Here is a 24,665-nt window from a genome sequence, read left to right on the forward strand (position 1 = left end):
GAAAACAGTGCATCTTTCTCAAAGAGACAATTAAAAATGTGTAGCTCAATCACTTGTAGTGACCTACATTGTACCTTTACAACTGTCTCAGGCTCAGACCCTGAAATTAACTCAGTTAAAGTTTTAATTGAACCCCACTACATTTGTTTTTTGTTTTGTTTTGTTTTTTTTTTTTGCAAGAAATGCACCTGAACAGCGAGCCTCTCTTCCAAATCTACAGAGTTTGTAATATAAAATCTGAATAGCTTATCAAGGTTGCATAGCTGTTATGTTTACAAAGAGTGTCCGGAAAGTCTTTATGACAAAAAGAAACAATCTCTGTAAACAATTTAAATTTTAACAAAGCATCTTAGTGAAATTATTCAACTAAAACAAGCGAAAATTCTTGATTAAAAAACAAACATTTAGACAAATGTATTTTTGAGAGCATGCTTTGTATTAACAGAGCTTCAACATTTAAAACCTAAAATTAGAGAATATCTGTGGTCGTATGGAGCATGCAGACAAGGTGAGAAAACTATCAGATGAAAATGTGATCACGTCATGCCAGAAAGCTCTCAAACCAGATGTTTTATCTTTGCTCTCATTTCCAACTTTCAGGTAATAATAATGTACATTTAGACTCATTGGAGAGGAACGTTAAGAAAAAATACATTTCATATAAAGAAAATGTAACAGCAGCTGTATCTTAAAGGTAGGAAGAACCACAGCATCATAGGATAACTACAAAATACCAGTTCTTAATAAACCAAGACAGATTCCTTTGTTAGTGTTTATATCACTTTTCATTTATAATTATTATAGAATCATTCATTAAAAAAACATTTGCTCAAATTGAATAACTTTTCTTATTTTGTCATACATTGATTTTGGAAAAAAAAAATTTGGTTAATCTCAATTAGCTAAACACAAAGCCTCTTATTAATTAGATTCTTTTAATAGCATCCAACCACTACTTGCTTCTATTTTTTTTTTATCTTAGACCTTTGCTGTTGTCTTTCTTTTTGCGGAGACACACTGGACTCCCACTGGGACTACTGTTTAGTCTCCTGCTGATTCCTGTCACTGCTTACTTATCTTTGCACTTTTAAACAGATGAAGACTGAATATTTCTTCAAAAGCTAGAGAACAGTCGAGAACATTTCACTTTGGAAACCGGCAGTCATTCAGGCTGACAGGCACTTTACAAGACGGACTCAGTGGCTCCATGTGGACCACAGCTCATAAAAACTTTCTCTGAATTAACACAATAGATTTGAGGCTGCCAAAGAAACACTCCCTAATGAAACGCATGCACTCTTTGCAGCCACCGAATTCTGTATTAACACATTTATTTCAAACTAGAAAAAAAAATGCAACTCACGCTCAGCAATAATAAGCGGGGGATAGAAGAGGAAGTAGCCCACCAGCTCAGCAGAAAACTGACCAAGAAGGTTGGAGGCGACTGTTCCATTAAGAAATACAGTCCCGTTCTTTACAGCGTAGACTAAAGACACAGCAGGAGAGCCTGGTGTCTGAGAAACACTCAGAATCTAGAAAAAGATTTTTAAAAAAAAGGTTAGCAAGAAAACAAGATACAGATGTAGAAAACGACAGAAGGACATGGAAAACAACAGAACAGTTAGCTATAAAAAAGTGGAAAAAAGGCAGCATATTTTTTTACTTAAATGTGTCAGTGTCAAATTAGCTTTGATACATGGTGCAGTTTAATGTGACAGCATATTAAAATTAATACAAACAGTGGCTCACTGGCATAATTACCATGGATCTGAAAAGCAGCCGGTGGAAAAAAAAAACAGAAACAGCCCAATTCACGAGGGGAGAATTTTGCACAAATGGTGAGCAATTTGCATCTGTTTGAAGCTGCCAGATCTTATAAAACGCCAGATGACTAACAGAAGCAGAGCAGCCCGGCCCCGGCAAATAAAGGTCACTGCATTACCTGAACTGTGAGTCGGCTTTTAGCGTTGAGAACTTTGGCCTGCGCCTCAGAAAAGACCTTCTCGAGTCTCTGTTCCATCATTTGTAAGAAGCGACAGGATCGCGGGTCGTCACCTGACCCCACAAACTGCAACACTGCAACACAAAGAATGGCACAATGTAAGACTGTATGGGCTGCTAGAACGTAGTTCAGATGTACTGTCTATTGTTACTTTACACACATGTAATGTGTCATTTTTGTCTCCGATGTGGTGTGACAAACATTCATTTTTCTCTTTGCGGGGCAAAGTCACAGCAGGGGGGGGGAAAGCACTATGAAGTCTCAAGCTGATCTTGTTTTCACCCTGAGTGAGAGTTGGCTGACCTGTTTTCAGCTGGAAGCCAGTGGCGGGGCTGGATCTCCACAAAGCAACAGGAAGAGGCAGGGCTGTCACCATGGGGAGATACTGTCGCAGGTCTGCAATCAGCTTATCACGGCCGTAGGACATCAAACCCTCTGCTACTACAGAAGGAGGGTAAACTGTCTCTCCTCCTGTCACGTGATAAGCCACAGTCATGTTGGGAGAGCCAAAAACTGTCTCCACCTGAAATAGTTGAGTTAAAAAAAAATAAAAAAAAACAGGAGACGGATGTTTACAGATATACCAGACATAATTTATGGCTCTGCATAGAGCTACTTATGTAAGCAATATGAGTTGGTGAAGAGTCCCTTCGTTAGGTTAAACAATAGCTCATTAGTTAAAAAAATGTTTTAAAAACTAAGTTAAAAATGTGCTGGCAGTGTAGAAAGCATAGCTGTTCCTACTGTTACGGACATTCACGGTGTAGGCGTGCTCTATTATTAAACAGAATTTGTCTAAAGTTGTCTTGCCATGTCAGTAAAATAATAAAAACCCAGACATGATGATATTTGATGTGTTTTTATTACCAAATAAATCTTTTTGAATGTTAACAATTTGAGGCTCCACTGTATTCTGCTGAGGTCTAAAAGTTTCTTGTTCAGGCTCATGTATTGTGCCGTCCACATGATCAGATATTTTAGTGGCTAATTCTAAAACATCAACACATACAATGGAGTTGGAAAATCACAGTTGAGGCAAAATGAAAGTAGGTTTAGTTCTCAGCTCACTGTGGATACTGACCCAACATCACATACAAATTTATCACTTAAATGTTTGCACCTATAATTTGAGAGAGAGAATGGGAACAAAAATCAAATGCAAGTCTCTTAAATGTTACCAAATGCCAGTATGAATCTGTTCATCCACAGTACTACTGGTACCTCTATTGGCAAATAATGTCACATAAATGAAAGAATCCTGCAGGCTGTGTGGGATCCAAGATTGCTTTTGTAATTGATCATTTTTGACTACACAGAATAAATCAGGCCACACACTGATACCCTAATAGGTACATTGAGTAAATCTATCATCATTCAGTTGAAAATATGTTGGCGTTATCTATAGGGTTTTTATGGGCGATGTACTGGTTGTTAAATGTGCTTCTTTGAAGAAAAATGGTCATGTTTCAATCCAAGCAAGCCTTTATCGTATTAACTGCAGTGTGACTGAAAATGTGTAGCCAGGTGTTATATCCCCATCAAATTCAAGTGGGCTCTTTAAGACCTGCTCATAAATATCCATAAATGTGGAGTAAATACTGATAGAACATATTCCGACAGCACCAATTAACCAACTGGTTTGGGTTTTTAACACCAAAATGTAATGAAGTACCTGAGTTGTAGGGAATGTTATTGTGTCTGCTTTTCTTGCTGTGATACAAGTTCTAGTCAAATAAAGAAAAGAAAATAAATAAAGTCAAATTGAATTAGCAAAAGCAGTCAGTTATGATATCTGGAAATGTTAAAATCTGATAAAAAGACCAAGGTCTTCTAAAAACTATTCAAATGGTCTCGGATAGTAAGTCTTCTCTTGAGGTTCAATGACTAACTTGTTGACATAGTAATGTATTTTTCATGTTGGCATTTTTATTTGTTGTTTGTTTGTGTTGCTTCTCGTCATTCAGGTGGACATCTGAACACTCTTCACTTGACTATGAAATCTCTTTATTTAGTTTTTCCATTCATATGAAAACAACATTTTTCTTTTTTACATTTATGTGCTTTTAACTTTTTATTTTTTTAGGAAGTCAGAATGAACTGAGAGGTTGTTGAGAGAAGGAGTCTGTCAAGAGACGGCTTTTGTCATGAGACCAGGTGACTAGAGCTGAAAAATAAATGTGTGCTTTTGCATTTTTGCATCGACAAACAGAGTCTTGATGCGTTTTATCAGGAAGAGTTTGACTTTCTCCTCTTCATAAAAGCTGGGAGAGGAGCGATGATGGAACTAGGTGTTTTCGTACGAGAGGTAGAACCATTCGCATCGGTTATTGAGATCCATCAAAGAGCCCACATTGACGAAGAGGCCAAAACACTGAGAGCCTCTTGTCTCCGTAGCTGAAAGTTACAACTCTGCCTCCACACAATTCAGCCTTGTTACAAGCTCTATGAATAGAGCTCTTTATCATCCCGTCATCCTATCAGGATCAAAGCTATGTGAAGATGCTATTAGGAACAAGCCTGTTATTTCCTTCATGACGAGTAGGACAGATAGATGGAAAAATATAACAAGTACCAAAAAACAAAAGAAAACATGCAGATCTTTAAATGAAAAATTCAAAAATAGCTCTTCAAAACGTTCTTAATCTTTAGTCTTGTGTCTTTGAGCTAATTCATAAAATCAGCTCCGCACGTTTGTCTCCTCCCAACCGATTTAGTCTGTAATTAAATGCAAAGGCAATTTCCCCAGCTATCCTCTGCTATAAATGACCCATGCATTGTTCAAATAGGTGACCAAAGTGCACTGAAGCAAAACACCTTTCAAGACCACCGAGAGACACCGAGGGAGAACATGAGCTTCACATAGTCAGCAGCCACGTAGAGGCAGAAACATTTATTTCTGGGTTAAGAAATACAAAAAAAAGAGAGAAAACTGTTATCGCACTACCCACACTAACTGCAATATTGTTTTTCACACCTAATACAGTTAATTATTGCAGAAATATTAAACAATAGGAGCTAAATTAAAACTCACTCTATGGGTAAACTGATATACTTGATTCTAAATGAAATCAGTCTAATAGTTCAATTTCAAGAAAGTATTGAGGATTGCTTTCAAATATTTACTTGTATATTCAAATAAGACTGAGGTTGTTGCATTTAGGCTTTTAACGTCACAGAAAAGCAAACTTCCCCTTTATTTACAGTGCAAGGTATTATGTTGGCGAGTCACTTTTAAATTGCATATGTGACCTTTACCAACAAAACATTCCCAAACTTGCAGTAAAACATTTCCGTTTACACTCAATGACTTTGATTTGTTAGCGTAAAGGCAGACAAAAATGCTTGGTAGAAACTATTTGCACCCTGAAGTATTCAACCTTTTAATACAAACTAATTATTGTGCTGAGCTAACCAGTACAACCATAGATTAATCAGCTGTTTAAGCACTTTAACATTTGCTACAAACTAGTTAAAGTGAGTAGTGGAGAAAATCTTTGTTTTCTCAACTGAACTTGGAACATCTTTCTGCAGATTTTTCAAATTGAAATGTAAAAATCTTCGTAATAAAAATGGAGCATGTAATTACATTGCATGGTTCAAGCACTCTCACAGGATCAGTGAGTGAGAATATTTGAATGTTTTTTTTTATTTTTTTTTATTGCCTTGTTTGCTTCTGTTGAACACAAGAGGTCAAACAGATCAATAAATTACCTGAAGAGATTATATTTGAAAGTTCTAGCTTTGTTAAATTTGCTCCCTGTAAAAAATGGATGCAAAATGTTCCCCTGATGAATATACTTATGAATTGCATAATATTTTCCAAAGTGGAAACTTTGCATCTCTGTGATAAGAGTACTATTAGTTCCAGGATTGTGCATAAGAAGAGATGAGAGTTTTTAGCTTTTGAGTCCCATCCTCATGAATACCAGCTCAAGTTCTCAAGAATAGGCCTATTTCCCTTTCTGAAGCTTACAGTGAAAGTTTGTTTGTTTGTTGTTTGTTTGTTTTTTCCTGGGCCTGCCCTTTAGTTATGTTGCTGTAATTGTATTCCACTGAGAGTATGTGTTTGGAAACTGGCACTATACAAAAACAATGAATCAAAATGATCCACACAATTTTATTTAATGCCTTTTATGTGTAAAAAAGGGGGAGGAAGGAAATAACTGCACTAAACCCATTGCCGAGTTTAACTCTGCTTTTTTCCGATTTTTTTTTTTCTTTCACATATTTCTATCTGGCTGTTTTCAGTAATAACCTTGCATAGTTAAGAGGTGCTCTTAATACAAATTCACATGGAGTGGAGGTTTTAGAGGGCAGTACGAGAGCGGGGAGATAGGATGCTTTTTGGCACATTGGGAAACATGATTTGTTCCACAAAAAGCTAATCCGAACACAAAGGTCATTTTGTCCATGCACTGGATTTATTATTGGGGAAACACCGAGAGGTTACTTTCTTTCTTTCCCCCCCCACCCTTTTTGACCAAATCCAATCTATGCAAAAATGTTGGTGCAATACCAGCAATATTGCTGCAGATTGTTTATAAAGATGTGACTCTGGTTAACCATAAAAAAAAGTAAACGACATCATCTTTAATGTTGGTCCAGTAACTCAAATTTGTGACACCAAACTGTGTCTTCTGGGAGCCAGTCAACCTAATTTCTATATTAATCTTCATCTCTTCTGCAATAGCCTACATCAGGGTTCTTGGTATGATTACATACCTCCAGTTTTCTTGCAAGGGCAAAATGAGGAACAACTCACAATTGCTTCACTGAACAACTGTTTCTCAAATAGTTAAAAAAAAAAAAACATTCATCTTAAGTAGATTTAGTTCTACAAACAAAGTAAATACTCCCAACCTGCTGTTGCCATTACATGTGAGCCGTTTCGTTTCTATGAATTCATCTGGTAAATCACATCCAAGGCTTTTTTAAAGCTGCTTCATCCTGTTGACCTTTGCCTCTTCCTCCACAGGCCACGGTTTAACCTCGCCTTCATCCCTGCTGCTCCCCCTTAAATCTGCCTTAATCAGTGTCATGTACATCAGTGATGTTGCTCTGTCTGCTGTTTAGTGTGCGTGTAGGGCTGGGTGAGGGCGGGTCTTCCTGCTGCTCTCCCCACTTCAGGCATTTTACATTTGCATGAGGAAGGTCAGGGAGGTCCCTAACAGACAAATACCAAAAATAAAAAGGATTTTGGAGACAGGAGGCTGGTGCAAGCACACAATAATGCGCAGTAATCATGTTTGCTTTGTTTGATCACTTATTGGTGTGATCTGCACATTCTTTCAACTTCTGTGTTGTCAGTGAATGTAACAAATCTCTTCAGCAAAACTTTTTCACACACACAAAAAAACTACACACATTGTCATATTATATTCTGTGGAATATGCATTCTTACCTGTGCTTGGGCTGATGTGTCATTCAAAGCTTTTCTGAGGCCTTGACTCAGTCCCCTTCGCAAGTTCTGCCTCTGAATGCTATCCAGTCTATTCCGTCTTACGTAGATTGAAACAACTAAAACAGGCAAAGAAAAAAAGTCAATTTGGAAACAAAGTATGACAAAATAATATTCTTCTTCTCCAGAGTTTACCTGTTTTCACCCATAACCTCTCAGTTATGTTGCACTGTGGTTGTAGAGCCTCTGTGGTTGTGGTGAAAGGTGAGACAAAGACGGCGGTCACCCCCCTCGGAGGGTTTGCTCTTTGGTTGGGCGATGTGAACGTTCTTCTGCTGGTAAAAGTCCTGATGGTTGTGGTGGTTCTTCCGGTAACGGGTTTGGGCTGCAGAGTGGTCTTGGTGGTCGACGCCATCATTACTTTCGGAGAAGGCGTACTCGCGGTAATGGCGGGAGTTTTTGCAGGTGGCGATGTGGTTGTTGTGGTGAGCTTCACAGGGGCTGTCGGGGTATCGTGTTGCGGGGTCACCAGTGATACCTGAGATGTGTTCTCGATGGGCCCAGCAGAAAGGATTACCCTGTCTGACTGAGAAGAGCTTAGACTGACCTCATTTTCTTTGGGGAAAGTGGACACAACTGATTTAGATGTTCCAGCTGTAAGATCATCCGTCTCTGGCTCTGCAAGAACAAACGCCTCAGTCACTTGTTGTGAGTGATCACAACCTAACGTTAAGGTCAAAGCTGGTGAAAACCAAAGGAATGATACTTTCGATGGGTGTAAGTTTGATAGTGTTGACAATATGTTAGTTCAATAAAACACTGAAGAGATTTTTTTATACGTATGAGGACAACTGAGAGCATGAAGGTGATGGAAAAGCAGTTGACTATGATGGAGATTGACATAAGAATGGAGGAAATGGGTTAGATTGTAAAGCTGACCTCTTTGGTTCGGCATTGAAAGTAATGTTTGAAAATGTGACAGCCAAGTCAAATGCATACTTAGGAAACTGAGTATGGGGCTTTCATGCTCTTATACCTCAGTACAAGAAGAGCAGCTTGGGATAGTATTTCAGAGTTAGTAAGTGTAGAAAAGAAGAGTAGAGACACATCTGAACTCCAGACAGATGCAGCAGAAGTTCCTATAATAACTCCGGCAGTCCACTGGAAGACAGGGCAGATCCAGGATGAGCCCAAAGCAAATCAGGACTTTAGTTCTCATAGTTTTGAAGTCCCTTGAGCAAAGGTAGAAAATGTATGCTCTCCAAAGGTCAGACACTTTGGAAATGGACTACAGGTGACAGCTGTTGAATCATCCAAATTCAATAAATGCACATTATGCTCTTGTTTGTCTTCCAGTTTTTGATGTTCATGTGATGAGCCATCTGCTGCTAAATTAGATTTAGCACTGTCAAAGCTGCAAGATGCGCTTCCTGCTTTAAAAGCACTGCTTTGAACCAGAACTGGCTTGGTGGCTTTCCACTTTGTATACAGAGCCATTAGTTTTTTTGCCAGAGCTGAAAATAGCACTCGATGTCTCCTCGCTGTTTTGTCCATCACTAAAAGAGGTAGTTACTGCAAAGGGAGCGGCTAAGGGAAAGGGTTTTTTTTTTCCTGGCCCAAAATTGAATTTGATTCCTCTCTGCCCATGCTTGTGACTGATCTTACTGCAGATAAATTTGTGTCATTAGTGTCAGGAGGGGTTTTGCTAAGGAGGAAGAAGAAGAACTGGCATAGAATTTGACTGAAGGGCTTTTAATAGGTTTTAACACACAAAATTTTCAGGTAAGGGCAATTTAGCAGAAGACATTCTTCTACTGTCAATATTAAAAAGGAAATAAAAGGTGTCTTTTGAAGTCATAAAAGACAGACGCAGGGCAGACTGTGAATTGCCCTGTCTTGTAAAATGCTGGATCTCTGATCATCATAGACTCTTCATTTCTATTGAAAGAAGGTAGCAACAAAAATACTTTTGGTATTTTGGTGGAAGTCTTTTGAAGTTTTTATGCGATATGTCATTATGTGATTTTGTTTTCTTTCTTAGAAGTCATCTCCGTTCTCTGATCTTCTAGATGTTGAGGTTAAAGCTGGATCCTCAACAGGGACTTTATTTTAGGAGGTTGTTTTGAGGATGTCTTCTCCAAAATCACCTTCTCTGCGTAGAGTCCAAGTGAATTGGGCTTTATTCAAGTTTCTAGTTTGTTATTTAACGCTTTAATGTTCAGTCATTTAGATTGTATTCCTTGCGTCCACTCTCTGCTCATAAGGAGATTTTGCCCTTTTGTTGGGTGTAAATATTGTTAGCGCTGTCCAGCCTGTGTGGGCTACATCCTTGAAAGTGCCGTTATTGTTACAAATTCCTCAACATCTCTCAGTGCATCTGACTTTGATGTGGACGAGGCTGAGGGGGCGAAAGCGTTGGCGGGCTCAGGTCTCAGCTGAGTAAGTGAAAGTGAGTTATTCAGGTGAGATGGCACGTAAGCAGATCCCAGCTCAGCCCCCGATGTCTCTCCCAGGTTGTAATTCATATTGATAGCAGGAAGTCTGGGACTGCTTTGACCTGCTGCCATCAGTAAATCACCAGGGTTAGATCATGCATCTTCTTAGGCGCACGCTACAGAAACGTGGGTTTGTGCCGTCTTGGCGGCTGTGGTTTGAGAGGGAGGCATTCGATCTGATGAAGATTGGGAGGAAAAAAGAAGAAAAAAAAAACATTTGCTGGTTGTGAAGGTTGTTGCGGATGTCACAGTCGGATTACCAAAATGTGAAATGATTGATGACATGCCTTTGCTGCTTCTACAGGATAAAGTGTGACTATCAGCCGTAGTCTTGTCTTGATTCCTCATAAAGGCTGTTCGGTGTAACATCTGCTGTGTGACATGACTGGAAAGTGAATAGCCTTTAGCACGGGCAGACAGCAGTGCTGATGTGGGATTATGTGAAACTCCCTGCTGCCTCTGAACTGCATGACTCCTTTGATTGGATGAAATTGGAGAGCTGTTTTTAAGATTATCAGCACATACAGAGTTCAGGCTTATGTTCAGAGTTTGAATGAATCCATCTAAATTAACTAAATGATTCAGATCATTGTTTGGAGTAGAATAAAAAGTGCTGGTCACCGGCCAAAGTAAGACGAAATGACTGTCATTTTATTGCTATCTTCTCTGCTGGGCTTACTTGGGAACATTGATGACTCACTTGTGGCGTTTTGTGTATCCCATTAAACAACATATACTCACCTCTTATAGGTCACCAACCCTATAAGAGGTGCACTTTGCTGGTCTAATGCTGTCTACCCAAGCCTGAGGCTCAGCAGGTAATAACATTGATACCTCTATCTGAGAAACAGGCTGTGTTGGGCACACTCTCCTGACCCTGAGATGAAACAGCTTTGTTTATCTGCTCAGTGGAAGATGACTGAAAAAATAAAGATAACAAGAATGATGGCACAAAGAAGAAAGATGGTACTGGATCGACATTGCTGTCAGTGATCAAAATGACACGTAATGGCTATGTAGGGTGTTTCTAACAACGGCTAAAAACCAGACCTGAGCGTGCTCTGATGCTGTCTCCGACTGACGGTGATGAGGAGGACATGTCTGAATCTTGGCTGGAACTATGTGAAGGCCATTGGGTGGTGAGTGTATCATCCTTGCTGATAGTTGGCAAGGTTCTACTTTGATCAAGGCTCACTGGATGTTTGACAGTTCCTGCCATCACAGTTATGATAGAGGAAAAAGCCGGCTGTCCTGATAAACCTTCGCCCTCTACATCTGCGTTGCTGTCCGAATGAATCACTTGGAAAGGCACCTCCCCCGTCGCTGTCACCTCAGCCATTGGTTGGACATGAGGACTTGTGAATGCAGAGCTCCTCGGTGGGGAGCCAGAGGCATCATAGGTGGGTTTTTCTGCAAAGAGAACATAAAGAGAAGATTACTTATGTATAGCCCTATTTAGACGCCATTTCTCTGTTGAAAGTTCTTGTCAATTATGAGTCAACTTATCCACTACTAACACTATCCGGCATGAAAATCTATCTATCGTCAATACCAACTTCATTGTGCAGGGACATGAGGAGGAAACATGCCACCAGGGTGGTTGGCCTCAACCTTTGACAGCCAATGAAGGAAAGTAATTAACTATATCACAATTATTATAAACTCTCAGGAAATGCTGTCAGATTACTGCAATAAATACCTGTCAGTCAAAGGTTGCACAATCTTTTATGAGTAATTTTAGATTGATTAGAAGTTGTTTTCCATTACTTCTCTATCAATTTCATAAGTGTCAACAAGCCCGAAAATGTATTAAAACCAAAAATGAATGAAAATGAAATTAAAAACAAAGTTTTCAAGAAATTAAATGACATTTATATGGCTATCACCTTGATTTATGAAAATACTTAAATAGAAAGAAATTGTAACATGTGGACCAAAGGGTTTGCTGTGAGATGCATGAAATGGGGAAACAAAAAAACATGCAGAACTTAATGATTTAATAAAAAGGATAGTTCTCCAGCACTGTCACAATCTTAATGTTACCTACATATTGTATACTGACTAAATTATATTACGATATTCCTCAATAAAGATGTATCAGATAACAACCAGAGATCAAAACAAACCAATTTTACATTGATTAACTCTGATCCTTGTCTGAAAATAGACACTTTTTCTGCATTTAAATATGTCAATGAACAACAAGATCTCTGAGGAATTTTGTTTTGAGTTTAGTTTAGTAAAAATATTTAAAAAAGGCAAGAAACATTAACTTTGGTAAGATAATATTTTGTATTTTGTGGACAAAGCAAAAGCAGCTCATCTGCTGCCCTTCACACACAGAGAGACAAGCACTGACCCATGTAAGGCACAAATGATGTGTTACTGGAGGCTGGCAGGTATTTTTGCTTAACCATTGCAATGATGCAATGATGGGAGGACTTGTGGTTTGACAAAGCACTCAAGCAAACATAAAAAAATCAAATAGTATTCATTTTATTCCGTTTTTCTTCTATTAAGTATGATTCTCACTTTGTTCATTTCTTATTTTTGTCTTCAGGTGAAATGTTTCAAAGCTGTAGCCAAGACTTTTTTACATTGTTATAGAGATACTATTATAAAGTTGTTTTCTCTGGTGCACTGAACACATAAAATATTTATTTTTCCTTGTGCAAATGTTAAGACCTTCATAAACACTGCTCTGAGCCCAGGTTTGGGGTGTAAATGCATTTTTCTGACGTTCGCTGACAGCATACCAAGGGCAGACAGTGGCGCATTCCTTAATAAAAGAAAACGGAGGCAAAGCTTAAAGCAGAACAAATGGAATTATTCAAGAGATTGCAGCCATAAGCTGACCTGAAATCTGACTTCCTGAAAAACACAAAAAAGACTCCCGGCGCAAAGCTGTTTGCGTTTGCAAAAATCACAGCTCAGAAATAGGTAGCATGATGGATGTGGAGAGCAGAAACTAACAACAACATGCTTGTGGTGATTACCAGACTGAATTCAGCTGAAGTGGATTTGTCTTTCGTCTTCTCCCATGCTCTTAGCTGCCCTTATTTTGTGGCACGTTATCGACTCGACCAAACAGGGTTCCTTTCTTCCATTTTTAAAACTTAGCAGTCGTGTCACATCTGCCGCCCCCTTAGCAAGTTTCCGCCGCTGAACTGCAGCAGCTCACACACTCATGTACGACTGCCATTTCTGAGCAAACATGAACAATGGTGTTTGAGGAAACCTTATAATGTCTGCAAGACGATCCAGCTTTATTTGATTTGTTTCATAAATCTCTGATTACGGTAGTCAAAATGTGAAAAGCTAAATTGCTCTTCACATTTTGAAATGTTGAATATGTTCTCACAAACTGTTGATATGAAGAGAAATTACAATTACGTACTCACAAAATGACCACTAACAAAACAAAGGACATGAGTCCTGCTTCAAGGCCACAAAGAGGTCAGTAAGATCTACTACAGCCTATTAGTAAGCCCAGCGGCATCATAAATGTGACTGTATGCAAGAGATGCCAGCGCAAGTGGAGGTGTGAAGTTCACCTGCGGTTTGCCACCTGCTCTGACGGTATGGAGCATAAGGGAACATTCTCAGCAGCATACAAGAGGACAAGGTGTGCAGGTGACAGGAGAGAGGAGGAAGTAAAGGATGAACTGGGAATTAAAAGAGAAATTAATGAGAGGTGACACATGATTGAACTCAGGCTCTCGGAGTATAAAAAACTAATTTCTTTCAAAGTTTTCAGTTAAGAAAAGTAATATAAACAACTGTTTTTGTCTTTAAAATGTATCAAAACACAATAATACAGTAAGTATTTATGCTGATGGTTTTTTACAGTGAACGCACTAAATGAAAACAGTGGAATTTTAATTGTTGTACCAACACAGTTTAGCTAAAGTGAATTAACAAGATTTTACAGATATAAATCTAAACAGTGAAACATGCATTCACTTTTGTGCCCCTTTTACTTTTACGCTATTAAGGAAAAATGTGTGCAGTCAGTTTTCAGAAGTAATGTCCACTTCTGAAAATTGAATCTCAGTATAAATGCAGCTTTTCCACAAAGGCCTCAATTTTATCAGAGAAGATTTTTGAACATACGGGTAAAAACCAAGGAAGTCATGAGGATATAAAACAATATTTGTCTGTACAAACCTATGGCCAAGCACACAAAACAGAAGGTCGGGGTAAGAGCACATTAATCATAGAGGCAGTCAAGAGGGCTACTGCTGCAGAGATTCACATCTGCAATGAGATAATTTGTAGACAGAACATGTATTGGTTGCATACTCCATAAATACGTTTTTATGGAAGTACAAAAAGCTAAAAGTCCACAATCCATGATGGCAGGCCTGACAGTCAAGGAGTTCTGGTCAGATGTTTCCAAAACTGAGCCTTTTTGTCCACATGCAAAAAATTGTGTTAAAGAAAATTAACATAACACATCACCCTGGACACACCAGTCCAATGGTGTCATCATGTGCCTTATTTCTCCAGGAATGAGGCACATCAGAATTGAATAGAAAAGTGATGTAGCCAATACAGGGAAATCCTGCAGGGGAACTGTTTGATGCGGCAGAAGTCACAACATGTACAAAAAAGTGAAATTAATAACTTTGTTAGGAACCATAAAGCCATTTAGAACAGAAATCATTTTAATCTCAGCTTTGCTTCAAGTTAAATACCAGAGTGCATTGACAAAACATGGAGAACAAGAGTAAAAATACAATTCAAAGATTCAAAGCAACATTTCTCTGTTATTTCTCATTTAAATAGATGTTGTAGAGATTAACTTTATATACGTACACATTTTAATTTGCTCACAATGGTGCTTGTCATCTGTTTACCTTTGCAATAAAATCAAATCTTGAATATTAATGTAAGTGTTGGCCATTAGACAAATAAGTCACTTGAGATAAACAATCAATTAAATGTAAACTTCAAAAGCACCAACCTTCATCAGCTTTCATTTTAGCAGAGACACATAAACTGTCTTTATCAGTTTTGATTTAAATGTGCCTGTAAATATCTTCGGTCAATTGCTCTTATTTACATCAGTGGAACCCTTTATTAAGGGACACACTTTATTAAGTATGTCAAAAATTATTCTCACAGATAAGCGTCTGTTATTGAAACAAAGAGTTGTTATGCGCAGGAAATATTGGTCACCGTTAAATACAAATATACATTCTACTCTTGACACAACACCCAATACCACAGGCTCCTGAAAGAAATTAATATTTGATCAGTAGGTCATTTATTCATTACAAAACACTTGGGGTTTTTTTAAATAAAAAGAAGGTTCTGTGACCCTCCTCAAGGCACACTGTCCTACACGTTTTAGAGGTTTCGATGCTATAATGTGCCTGATTCAACTGATCGCAGGGCATGCAGGGCGGTGTGCTTTGAGGACCAGGGTTGGGAAACACTGAACTAGCAGATCCAAACCACAGACTTCATTTTCACACTGATTTTACCCCCTCTGCAGCCAGCATTATCTTTTTGCTACAAGGGCGCAAACGTGACATTAGTGGGGCCTGCACTGCTGCACTCTTGTTATGCACACCCTTTCCTTTTGCTTTGAGCTGTTTTTGTTCTTTCATGTGCAGAAAACAGTAAACAAGACAGTATAATTCAAATAGTAGCCTAACGGTCCGCTGTGAGCAGAGAAACACGCTGAAGAGGTCGAGCTGCTTTTTTCATTTTTATGGAAAGTGCCTGAAAAGTATATTTTACACATTGGCGCATATAGAAAAGCAGTTCCACACACAAGTGCTTTGAGCTGTTGTTCTTTTGAAATTATAAACTAATGCAGCTGAACATATGCATTTTCATCTGGTTTCAAGCTTGGAGAAGAAAACCTGTGGCTGAGATGGACCACTGGGCCAAAAGGATATTTGTAAAGTATGTTACACTCATTTTTCTGCATATGTTTTATGAACCGTGAACCTGAGTGCAGTTTTTTTGGAATTTGATCTGATAACCCATCACAAAGTAGAGCATGAAACAAAGAAAAGAAAAGTATTGTATGTATTTCCATGAGTCCTCTTTAAGACAACTCTGCAAACAGGGTTTCACATAATTTGGAGCGTTTTCATACCAGCTTTACACATCTAGAAGCAGAAATATTCCATCATTATTCCACTATTGGGCAATAAGCATGGGATAGGTCACTAGGCAACAAAAGACAAACAAACATGCATGCACTCACACCTAGAACAATTAATGTGATGGACTGTGAGAAAAATCCGGAGTGGACAGAGAGAACCTATGCATGCGCAGGGAAAATATTCAAACTCTATGCACAAAGAACCCAGAATTCAGACCTAGAATGTGTTTAGCTTGTTGGTGATTTTCTCTCTCAGGTCATGCATCACTGGATCCATCATTCACAAGTCACTAGATTTGTTGTTCAGCAATGGGGATTTTTTTTTTCTCCGCACTTCCATAAATTTCAGATTTTAAAGACCACAACTAATAATTGTTATTTCAACAACTTCAATCACATCCCTGTGCGACAATCAGATCTAGGAACATTGTTTTATAACCATTCTCAGTTTTTCATCTGTTCTGACATTTCATATGTGGCATTTAATGGTAGCAAATTATTAACATTTGGCCTGAAATTCACTGTTGCTAATGCTTAGGACATTTCTGATCAAAAAAAAAAAAAAACTCTGAAGTGGTCAAATCAATCAATCAATCAATTAAGTTTAATTGTAAAGCACTTTTCAGCAACAAGGAAGTTAAAAGTGTTTCATAAAACACAAAAAGAAAAAGTTATAAACACATCATACAGTTATCAATTTTGAAGCCAGAAACAATTATTACATTTTATTAAGTCATCAAAATCATCAATGCACATCAGATATGTTTGGTGAATGTTCCAGTGATTATCTGTTGAAAGGAATGCTACAGAGGTGGGCCTTAATTTAAAGGAACAAAGACGGCAAAATAATGGTTCACTTCGTTATATCCTTTGACCAAAGGATTATTAGAAATAAAAATGTACACAGGAAATGTAAATGCTTTGTCTGAATTAACTCATTTCGCATGCATTGTTTTATTAATGATGGGGTAAGTGGAAAAAACTCTGCGACAGCAAACAGAACAGTGACTCAGAGGAAGAGCTGCTCACACCATCTTCCTTTTCCTTCAGATGAACATGCAGCCCCTTTTTCAGCCTGACAAGTCAACAGAGTGACTCCTGTGCTGAAGCAGCTCAGGACACTCGAGTTATTAAGGCTTATGTTGTTGCAGTCATGTCCACTCCTATTACAGTTTATGGAGCATGTTCAATGCTGCCCGTGTTCCAGTGTTACAACTTGGATTATTTGGGTTTCAATGGAAAAAAAACAAAATATATATATATGGCCTATATATATAGCCTATATATATTCTGGTCATATTATAGACATCTCTTCTTAAATGTTCCAAATACAAGGAGCTCACTACCTGTTTCAGTCATATAGAAGCCAAAAAAAAAAAAAAAACATCTCAGCAGGCATAGTCATGTCAAGTAGGATGAGCCCAGTCATGAAATTATGGATGGTACTCTATGCTCTCTAAATTAAATGTTACAATCATTTCCTCCTGTATTTGCACCTCTGTGTGGTGCATTAGACCAATCATCCCATTGAGAGTCTCTTCTTGTGTGTCACTACCGGTACTGGCTGAGTACAGGATACTCATGGTCCTCTAATTCTTGGCTTTTAGCGAAGCCTTTTTTTGGAAGCGACAACGTCCACATTCTCTCCGCTCAAATAAGTGATCAGATTTCTCAGACTGTTCACCGTATACAACGGAACAAAGGTCAGCATGAAGAGATTATGTAATTCCACAATTTCTATCACATGTTTAAAACCTATAAATGGCATCAAGCTGCTTTTGCCTCTTTGGCAATGTTGGGATTAAGACGGGTTTAAGAACTGGCATCTTCAGAGCTGCTTATTTGTCTCCAAACTAAACAGGCGAGTGGAATGGAGTTAAAGAAAAAAAACAGGTAAGCTTTGATGTGTCTGCCTCGAGCAATGTAGCACCACCTACAGATCAAAGGGCAAGATGCCTATGACTAATGAAGCTGGTTTGAATTTGGCATTAGTTCAGCAAAAACAGCAATGTAAAATTCAACCAAAATTTAGAGAGAACACACGCATGCCCAGGGAGAACATGCAAACTCCATGCAGAAAGACTCAGGCCGGGAATCGAACGCAGGACTTTCGTGCTGCAAGGCAATAGTGCTACCAACTGCACCATTGAGAGCTGAGCAAAAAAAGTTAAAATTATCAAAAATTAGTCAGCAGAAGGGGAAACAAAAAACATGCAGAACTTTACACCACAGCACAGAGACGAAAATATAAGATAACAGTGACTGGGCCTGAACAATACCAGTAAAACATGCTTGTGTTGGTGAATGGCACAATTATAATATAATATAAAAGCAAATAATTAAAAAGTGTTAATGTCTTTCGGCTTTGGGTTCAACAAAAGAGACCCTACATAAGGAGTAGTATTTCCAGCTGATGAAATAACTAAATTCATCATTTATTTCTCAGTAACAAGACTTGATTAAAAAACATAGCTTTGCACAAGTTTCTGCTGTTCATGCAAGGACAGAATTTCATATAGGATTCTTAATGCCTTGACTAAGTTGCCACCTGTTTACCTGTTAAAACATTTCCTACTTAATTACTTCATGCAAAATCGATATACAGTAAGGTTGGAGTTACTCCTCATCAATAAAATGAAAAGCTGTCAGACTATGGTGAGTAAAATAAGACGTGCTCCATTAGCAAACACTCTGATCCGTACAGACGCATTGTGTATAAACACGTAGGAGCATCTCTGAGCAGAATATTCTTTTGATGACTGAAGTGATCCAAAGAACTTTGTTGAGCCAGACATAGTGACTGAAAGTCAGAGGCCTCAGAGAGCTTCTTCAGGCTATTGTAGACCAGTAAAGATAAGATTTTTTTTTTTACTTCCTACACCATGTCCAGAGGCAAAGCTGGCCTCTCAATCAAGAGATAAAAGAAAAGGTAGCAACTCACCATGGAAATTTCACAGGAATGAAATCTACACATTAGATTTCATTTCTTTCAGCTGCTTTTTTTTTTTTATCTAAATGTCATTCTCATCATTTTGCAAGAAATAAGATGCATATTTGTTCACAAAACTGGGCTCGCACAGATGTTGTCAATAGATCGGCAGGGAGTTCTATAATCATTGTACCTATTTCCTGATATCTTCTGATAAATGAACAGAGAGGAGGCCGTGTCAAAGCAGGGCTAACAGCTGTCGAATGGAGACATACATATCAAAGCGAACAGGCGACAAGTATAGAAGCGTCACTGCATGCTCGGGGCGGTGATGGGCTGGGAAATTACAGCAGCCATTTCACATGCCAGGCTGTTGAGAAAAGGCAACAGATAGTGACAGCAAATGATGAATAAGGCAAAAACAAATGCCCCATACTGTAAATGACATTTACTTTTTTTTTTTTTTTTGTTATCAAAAATGGTACTTTGGCAGAAGGAAAAACCTGAAAGATATAAATGTTGACATAACTGGAAAGGTATAAAACAGATGACAGCAATGAACATGTGACAACTGTGCTGCTCTGTACAGTCTGATCATATCAACTTGGCCTACATAGCAGGCTCAGTTGTGACTGGTTTGGTCTGGGAAAGGACACGTGAAAGTGTGTTTGAACATGAGGAGGTCCTCTTTCAGCTTGCCAGCCTAAAAGTAGCATAAACTATTAGATTTGACTTCTTCCCAAACCTACTATGCAGATGAAATAAAACCAAATGTTTTAAAAAAACAGGGATCATACAGAAAGCTCATATAATATTTAAATCAGTAACTTCAAATAACTGTTACTTTGACATATTAATCTACATTTGCATAGGTTTTTGTCATAACTAGGTCAGCATAACTAGGTCAGCATTTGAAAATAACTTAAAGGAATAACAAAATGGTAGGAAGTGCATAATGCCCAATGAATAATGTTCCCAAAATTAAAATGTATAAACTGACATCGTGAGCCCAGTTTATGAACTTTTTCCTGGGTGGAATGTGTTCTGTTTTTGCACTAAATAAATTAATAATTTGAAAATTATTTTATACGTTAAATTAGGCCATGTTTGTTCAATAATGATCAAAAATTTTGAAGTGTAACCAAATAGCAAAAGACACACAACTGGATTAAAAGTAAAAAATATAATTTAAAAACTAAAGGTCTAACTAAGGAGAAATTGTCAATTTCAAGGTGTTTTACTGGGAATGTAAAGGATGCGTGATTTCCAAATTAGACCATTTTTGAAGTGGGATTGATATATATTTTTTTTAATATTCATACCTCCAAACTACTTGCTCAGTAAAACTCATAAAATGTCTTAAAACATAACAAATTCTTCCGTATTAAACAAATAATAAAAAACATAGAATGCCCTCAGTTGTCTGTGGTGAGATGTCACAGATGAGAGCGCTGTCGAATCAGGTGGAGCTCAGCATGGTCAAACGCTACCTCTCCGTTCTGCTGTCACTGGTGAGACGTTCCCAAGCCCCTCCGTCTGACTGTTTAATTGGACCCTCAGAGAGACTTCAAAGAAAATCAAAGCTCTTCTCTTGGTATGGCAGAATGCTGACTGTACTTGTTGTCTTTTATTTGCCCTGTGCTGATCTCCTGTCTCTGTCCAGTTGTGCTTCAGTGATAAAAGTACAAGTCCCCAAAACACATTTTGAAGAATATTTTTTTGTCTTAGTTAACTTTTGGGGAATTCCACCTTATTATTGCCCCCTCTAGAGATTGTGATTATAAATGAATTCCAAAATGAGCGCAACTAAAGCAAACCTAACCTTACATTACTAAAGCAACCAAATCCTTCATTCCAGACTTTCAGATATTCGTCCTAGCTCATGTAACCGCAAGCAGTATTTTTTTTTCATTACAGAGGCTTTATGTTGTCAGAGTAGATCATTCTTTCCACTCTGATTTGCCACAAATACCCATGCTGACAATTTACAGGCTAGTTAAGAGAAAAAACAAAGTCACTGTGCCTAAATTCTGTATAAGAGCATAAACTCCAAACCGCTCATTTTAAATCTGTCAATCAGCATCTCACAAGTAAAAGCACAACAAAAGGAGACGCTGGCAACCAGAAAAAGAGAAATAATGTATTTAAAATTTTAATTCAGTGATGCACACAACCTCACTATGGTTCCTATGTTGAAAACTATTAACCTCTGAAATCTCTTCAAATCACAATCATTTTTTTTTTTCCTGACAGTGTACCACAGTGTAAATTGAGGCCTATCAAAGACGGAGGACAACCGTGACAAATAACAAGGTGGGATAAGTCTGTTAAGCTTCCAGGATTCCCCCCTGAACTCGACATTAGAGTCAAGTATAAGAATGTCAAAATCGTTTTAATGCTGTCACACAGCTTTGTAATCTGGGGGTCAGTATAGCAAAGGGCCACAAAGTAGCTTATTCTGGCTGGGATTCACAGGGATTTAGGAATCAAAGTTTCCAAAACTCATTGATGGATTACAAATATGACACCATACATTTCATTCAGTATTCAGACACTTTTAACATTTTATTACATTACGATACAAATTCTATGTATTTCATCTTCAGTTTTACTTGACAGACAAAGCAGTGCACAACTACAGCGCATGGTTGTAAATTGAATGGAAATGTAAAGGGGTTTGAACATATATTTGTAGTTTGCTACAAGTCCTGTAAGTGCCACACTAAACATGTGGAAGGAGGTGTTCTAGTCTGATTAAAGGAACACACACACACACACACACACACACACACACACACACACACACACACACACACACACACACACACACACACACACACAACTTTTTGGCCTTCATGCAAAATGCTGTTTGTAAAACACTTGCTGATTTTCCTTGGGAAGAACAAAAAAGGCTGTCAGAGTTCATAGAAAACTGAATGAAGAGCACAATCCCATAAGAAAAAGCTGCACACACTAGATATTCGGTACTAGGTAAGATAGTTGTTATAGAGGTCATTTGGATCATTTTTTTATGTTGTGTGTACATAAAGGTTCTTCTAAAAAAAATTATAAGAAGCCTTGCTATAGATGGACAGAAACAACATTGTGTTTGCTATGCTGAGAGTTAGTTATTTCGATCCCAAAGACTCAGGTGTGAAATATTTCAATTTTGAAATACTATTGTTTTAAGAATTATGTCTGTGTTTTACATGCTTTGCTGTCAAGCCCAAAACAATAACACATCTTTACCTTGTTCATGTACTCCAGAAAAGTTAAACCTTTATGACTTTATGAGCCTGAATTTTTATATCACAATAGAAAGACTACACAGTTGTTTGCACCCACAATGATAACCTGAGCAAAATGTTACAACTAACTCTGTGATAATAAAAAAGATAAAAAGTAGGAGCTGCATTATTTACCAGGACTGTCTTTCAGGTGAAATAACATGTTTGTAGCACAGCGCAGACACGGCTTGTGATTCACATCAAAGTGATCAGGTATTCGACCTGGACCCACCCCTCAAACAGGCAAACCAGCAAAGAGATCACCACTCTTTCCAGCAGGCAGAGTGATGGATGAGCTCTCAGGGAAATGCATCCTAAATTCAGCCAGTCACTGCAGGATAGCAACTGTTACACTGCAGCGGCCTCTGAGGCTGATAACTCACAAATACCAAAAATCAATTGCAGTCCTGAATTTTGAAACTACTCACTATACCACAGAGTTGGAGAGGACTAAGCTTTGAATAGATAATCATTATTGCAGGGTCTCCAGTACTTAAAATATTATATTATAAACTAATGCTTTTCCTGCTATGACATGTCAACACTTCCACTGTGAAAAAGGTTTAATTTATGTCACTGTGGTTGTGAAAACCATTTGCCTGCAGGGCCGCTGTTAGTTAGTTCATGCTGCTGCTTCAATACAATGCAGCTTTAATTGTAATTTTAAAACTGACATGCAATTAAATGATTTAGAAGTAATTATGTAATAACGCTTCAGCCTCCTAAAAGCAAACATTCAATTAGAAGCTCGTTAATCATGACAAAAGCTAGAAAAACAAAGGGTTTGTAAAAGGCATATTGCAGAATTTATAACCATAAATGTAACTGCGGCATCACTGGATTCAATCTTTTGTTTTGACAAAACAAAGGTTGCACACGGAACATTTAGATAAAGCTGAGATGGAGTGAGCTCATACACGCAAATATTTCTGACATCAAAGCAGAAAATAGTTGCTGTGATGTCAGACTCATGATTCGCTATTTAACAGTGAAATATGATGGCAGGACATTAAACTTTCTGGATTGTGAATGTGTACTTACACAAAAAACACATTTAAACAAAAGGGAAGGGTTTTTTGGGGAAATGAGAACATGTTCCTGGTCATAATTTTTTATTGTTTCTACTGAGCTCTGCTAGTTTAGGGTTAATAAAATGTTGATTAAAGTTAGTGTTGTGAATATAATGGTAATGATTAGGCATAAATGCAGTTACTAAGCTAAATGGAAGTCAATCCAAAGTCATCAGATTGATAGAATTACAAGGATGTGTGTGTGTGTGTGCGTGTGTGTGTGTGTGTGTGTGTGTGTGTGTGTGTGCGCACAAATGGATGTGAGTGTGGGTGTGCGTAACAGATGTGTACAAATATTTCATCTGGAATTTTAAGGAAGTTATTATGTTGAGAAGAGCCTATACATCATTACACTCAACACCTAAACACAGCCGAGGGCAGGTAGGAATCCCCCAGAAAGACCAATGAGGGGAGGTGCAGCATGTCATCCAATTATTTGCATAATTCTAGAAAACAATTAATAAGCTATAATTTTGTTTCTGACAGGAAATGACACCAGCATCTTGAAAAGATAATCAAAGTACAAGGCATATTGTTTCATAAAAATATGTTTTTGTTTTCATATTAAGAGAAAATGACATGGCATTTAGCTAATCCTTTGTACCTTCCTCAAAAAGCAATGGAAACTCTATTAGCATGTCTCCACTGGGTTTTTGTCGAATCAACCTGAAAGTTTAATGTTGGAAGGCCTCCTTGTTATCACCCTTATCTTTACCTTTAATGATTTTCAATCAGATTCAAGATTCAAGTTGGGACTCTGGTTAGAACACCTCAAAATGCTAAGGTTGCTTTCGTCCAAGGAGACATGTTAGTACAATTGAAAGAAGTCCAAATCTGCCAAAGATATTAATAGTTTTGGGACAATTACATGTTATTCAAAGTACTTCAGGGACTTTCCATCATTGAGTGTTTTGGATGTCTGTGCATTATGAGTTATGACTGTTTTTTGTGCAGTGAACTTTTAAAACATGGGCTATGAGGGAGTAGAACTGTTGCCATCTTGCTGTTGTCGTAGTGGCGGTATGCATCACAACAACTCTTATTACCACTGGTTGCTTTCTATGCCAGCCTGCTTGATGTGTTTTGATGTTTTGAAGAGACCTGAAAGGATGTTTGAAATGTCTAGCCTAGTTCTACTTATCCAAAAAAAACTTTTGAATTTTTTACACAGCGACTTTTTCAGCTATACAGTGTCTCTGTGTAAAAAACACATTAGGTCTCTTGATGGATGTGGAGTACATTTGAAGCAGATTTTTAAAATAATATTTCACTACAGAAGGGTGTCAGCCTGGTTTCCCTTACCCTTTATTAGAGGTAATATTGAATGCTGCAGAGCAAGTTATATCACACATAGTTCCAACAG

General features: G+C 38.0%; 1 protein-coding gene across 1 annotated transcript in view; it reads right to left on the minus strand.

The window, feature by feature from the left end:
- Nucleotides 1-24,665, minus strand: part of kiaa1549lb (KIAA1549-like b) — a 57,493-nt gene that overhangs the window by 21,989 nt on the left and 10,839 nt on the right. The window contains exons 2-7 of the mRNA XM_055036847.1: nucleotides 10,946-11,305; nucleotides 7,596-8,078; nucleotides 7,404-7,519; nucleotides 2,306-2,525; nucleotides 1,943-2,076; nucleotides 1,364-1,532 (exon numbers count right to left, since the gene is read on the minus strand). Coding sequence (XP_054892822.1) covers nucleotides 1,364-1,532; nucleotides 1,943-2,076; nucleotides 2,306-2,525; nucleotides 7,404-7,519; nucleotides 7,596-8,078; nucleotides 10,946-11,305 — 1,482 coding nt within the window. The remainder of the gene's footprint in view (nucleotides 1-1,363; nucleotides 1,533-1,942; nucleotides 2,077-2,305; nucleotides 2,526-7,403; nucleotides 7,520-7,595; nucleotides 8,079-10,945; nucleotides 11,306-24,665) is intronic.

The sequence above is a fragment of the Poeciliopsis prolifica genome, unplaced genomic scaffold (genome assembly GCF_027474105.1).
Source record: "Poeciliopsis prolifica strain line A6 unplaced genomic scaffold, Auburn_PproV2 SCAFFOLD011, whole genome shotgun sequence".
Lineage (NCBI taxonomy): Eukaryota > Metazoa > Chordata > Actinopteri > Cyprinodontiformes > Poeciliidae > Poeciliopsis > Poeciliopsis prolifica.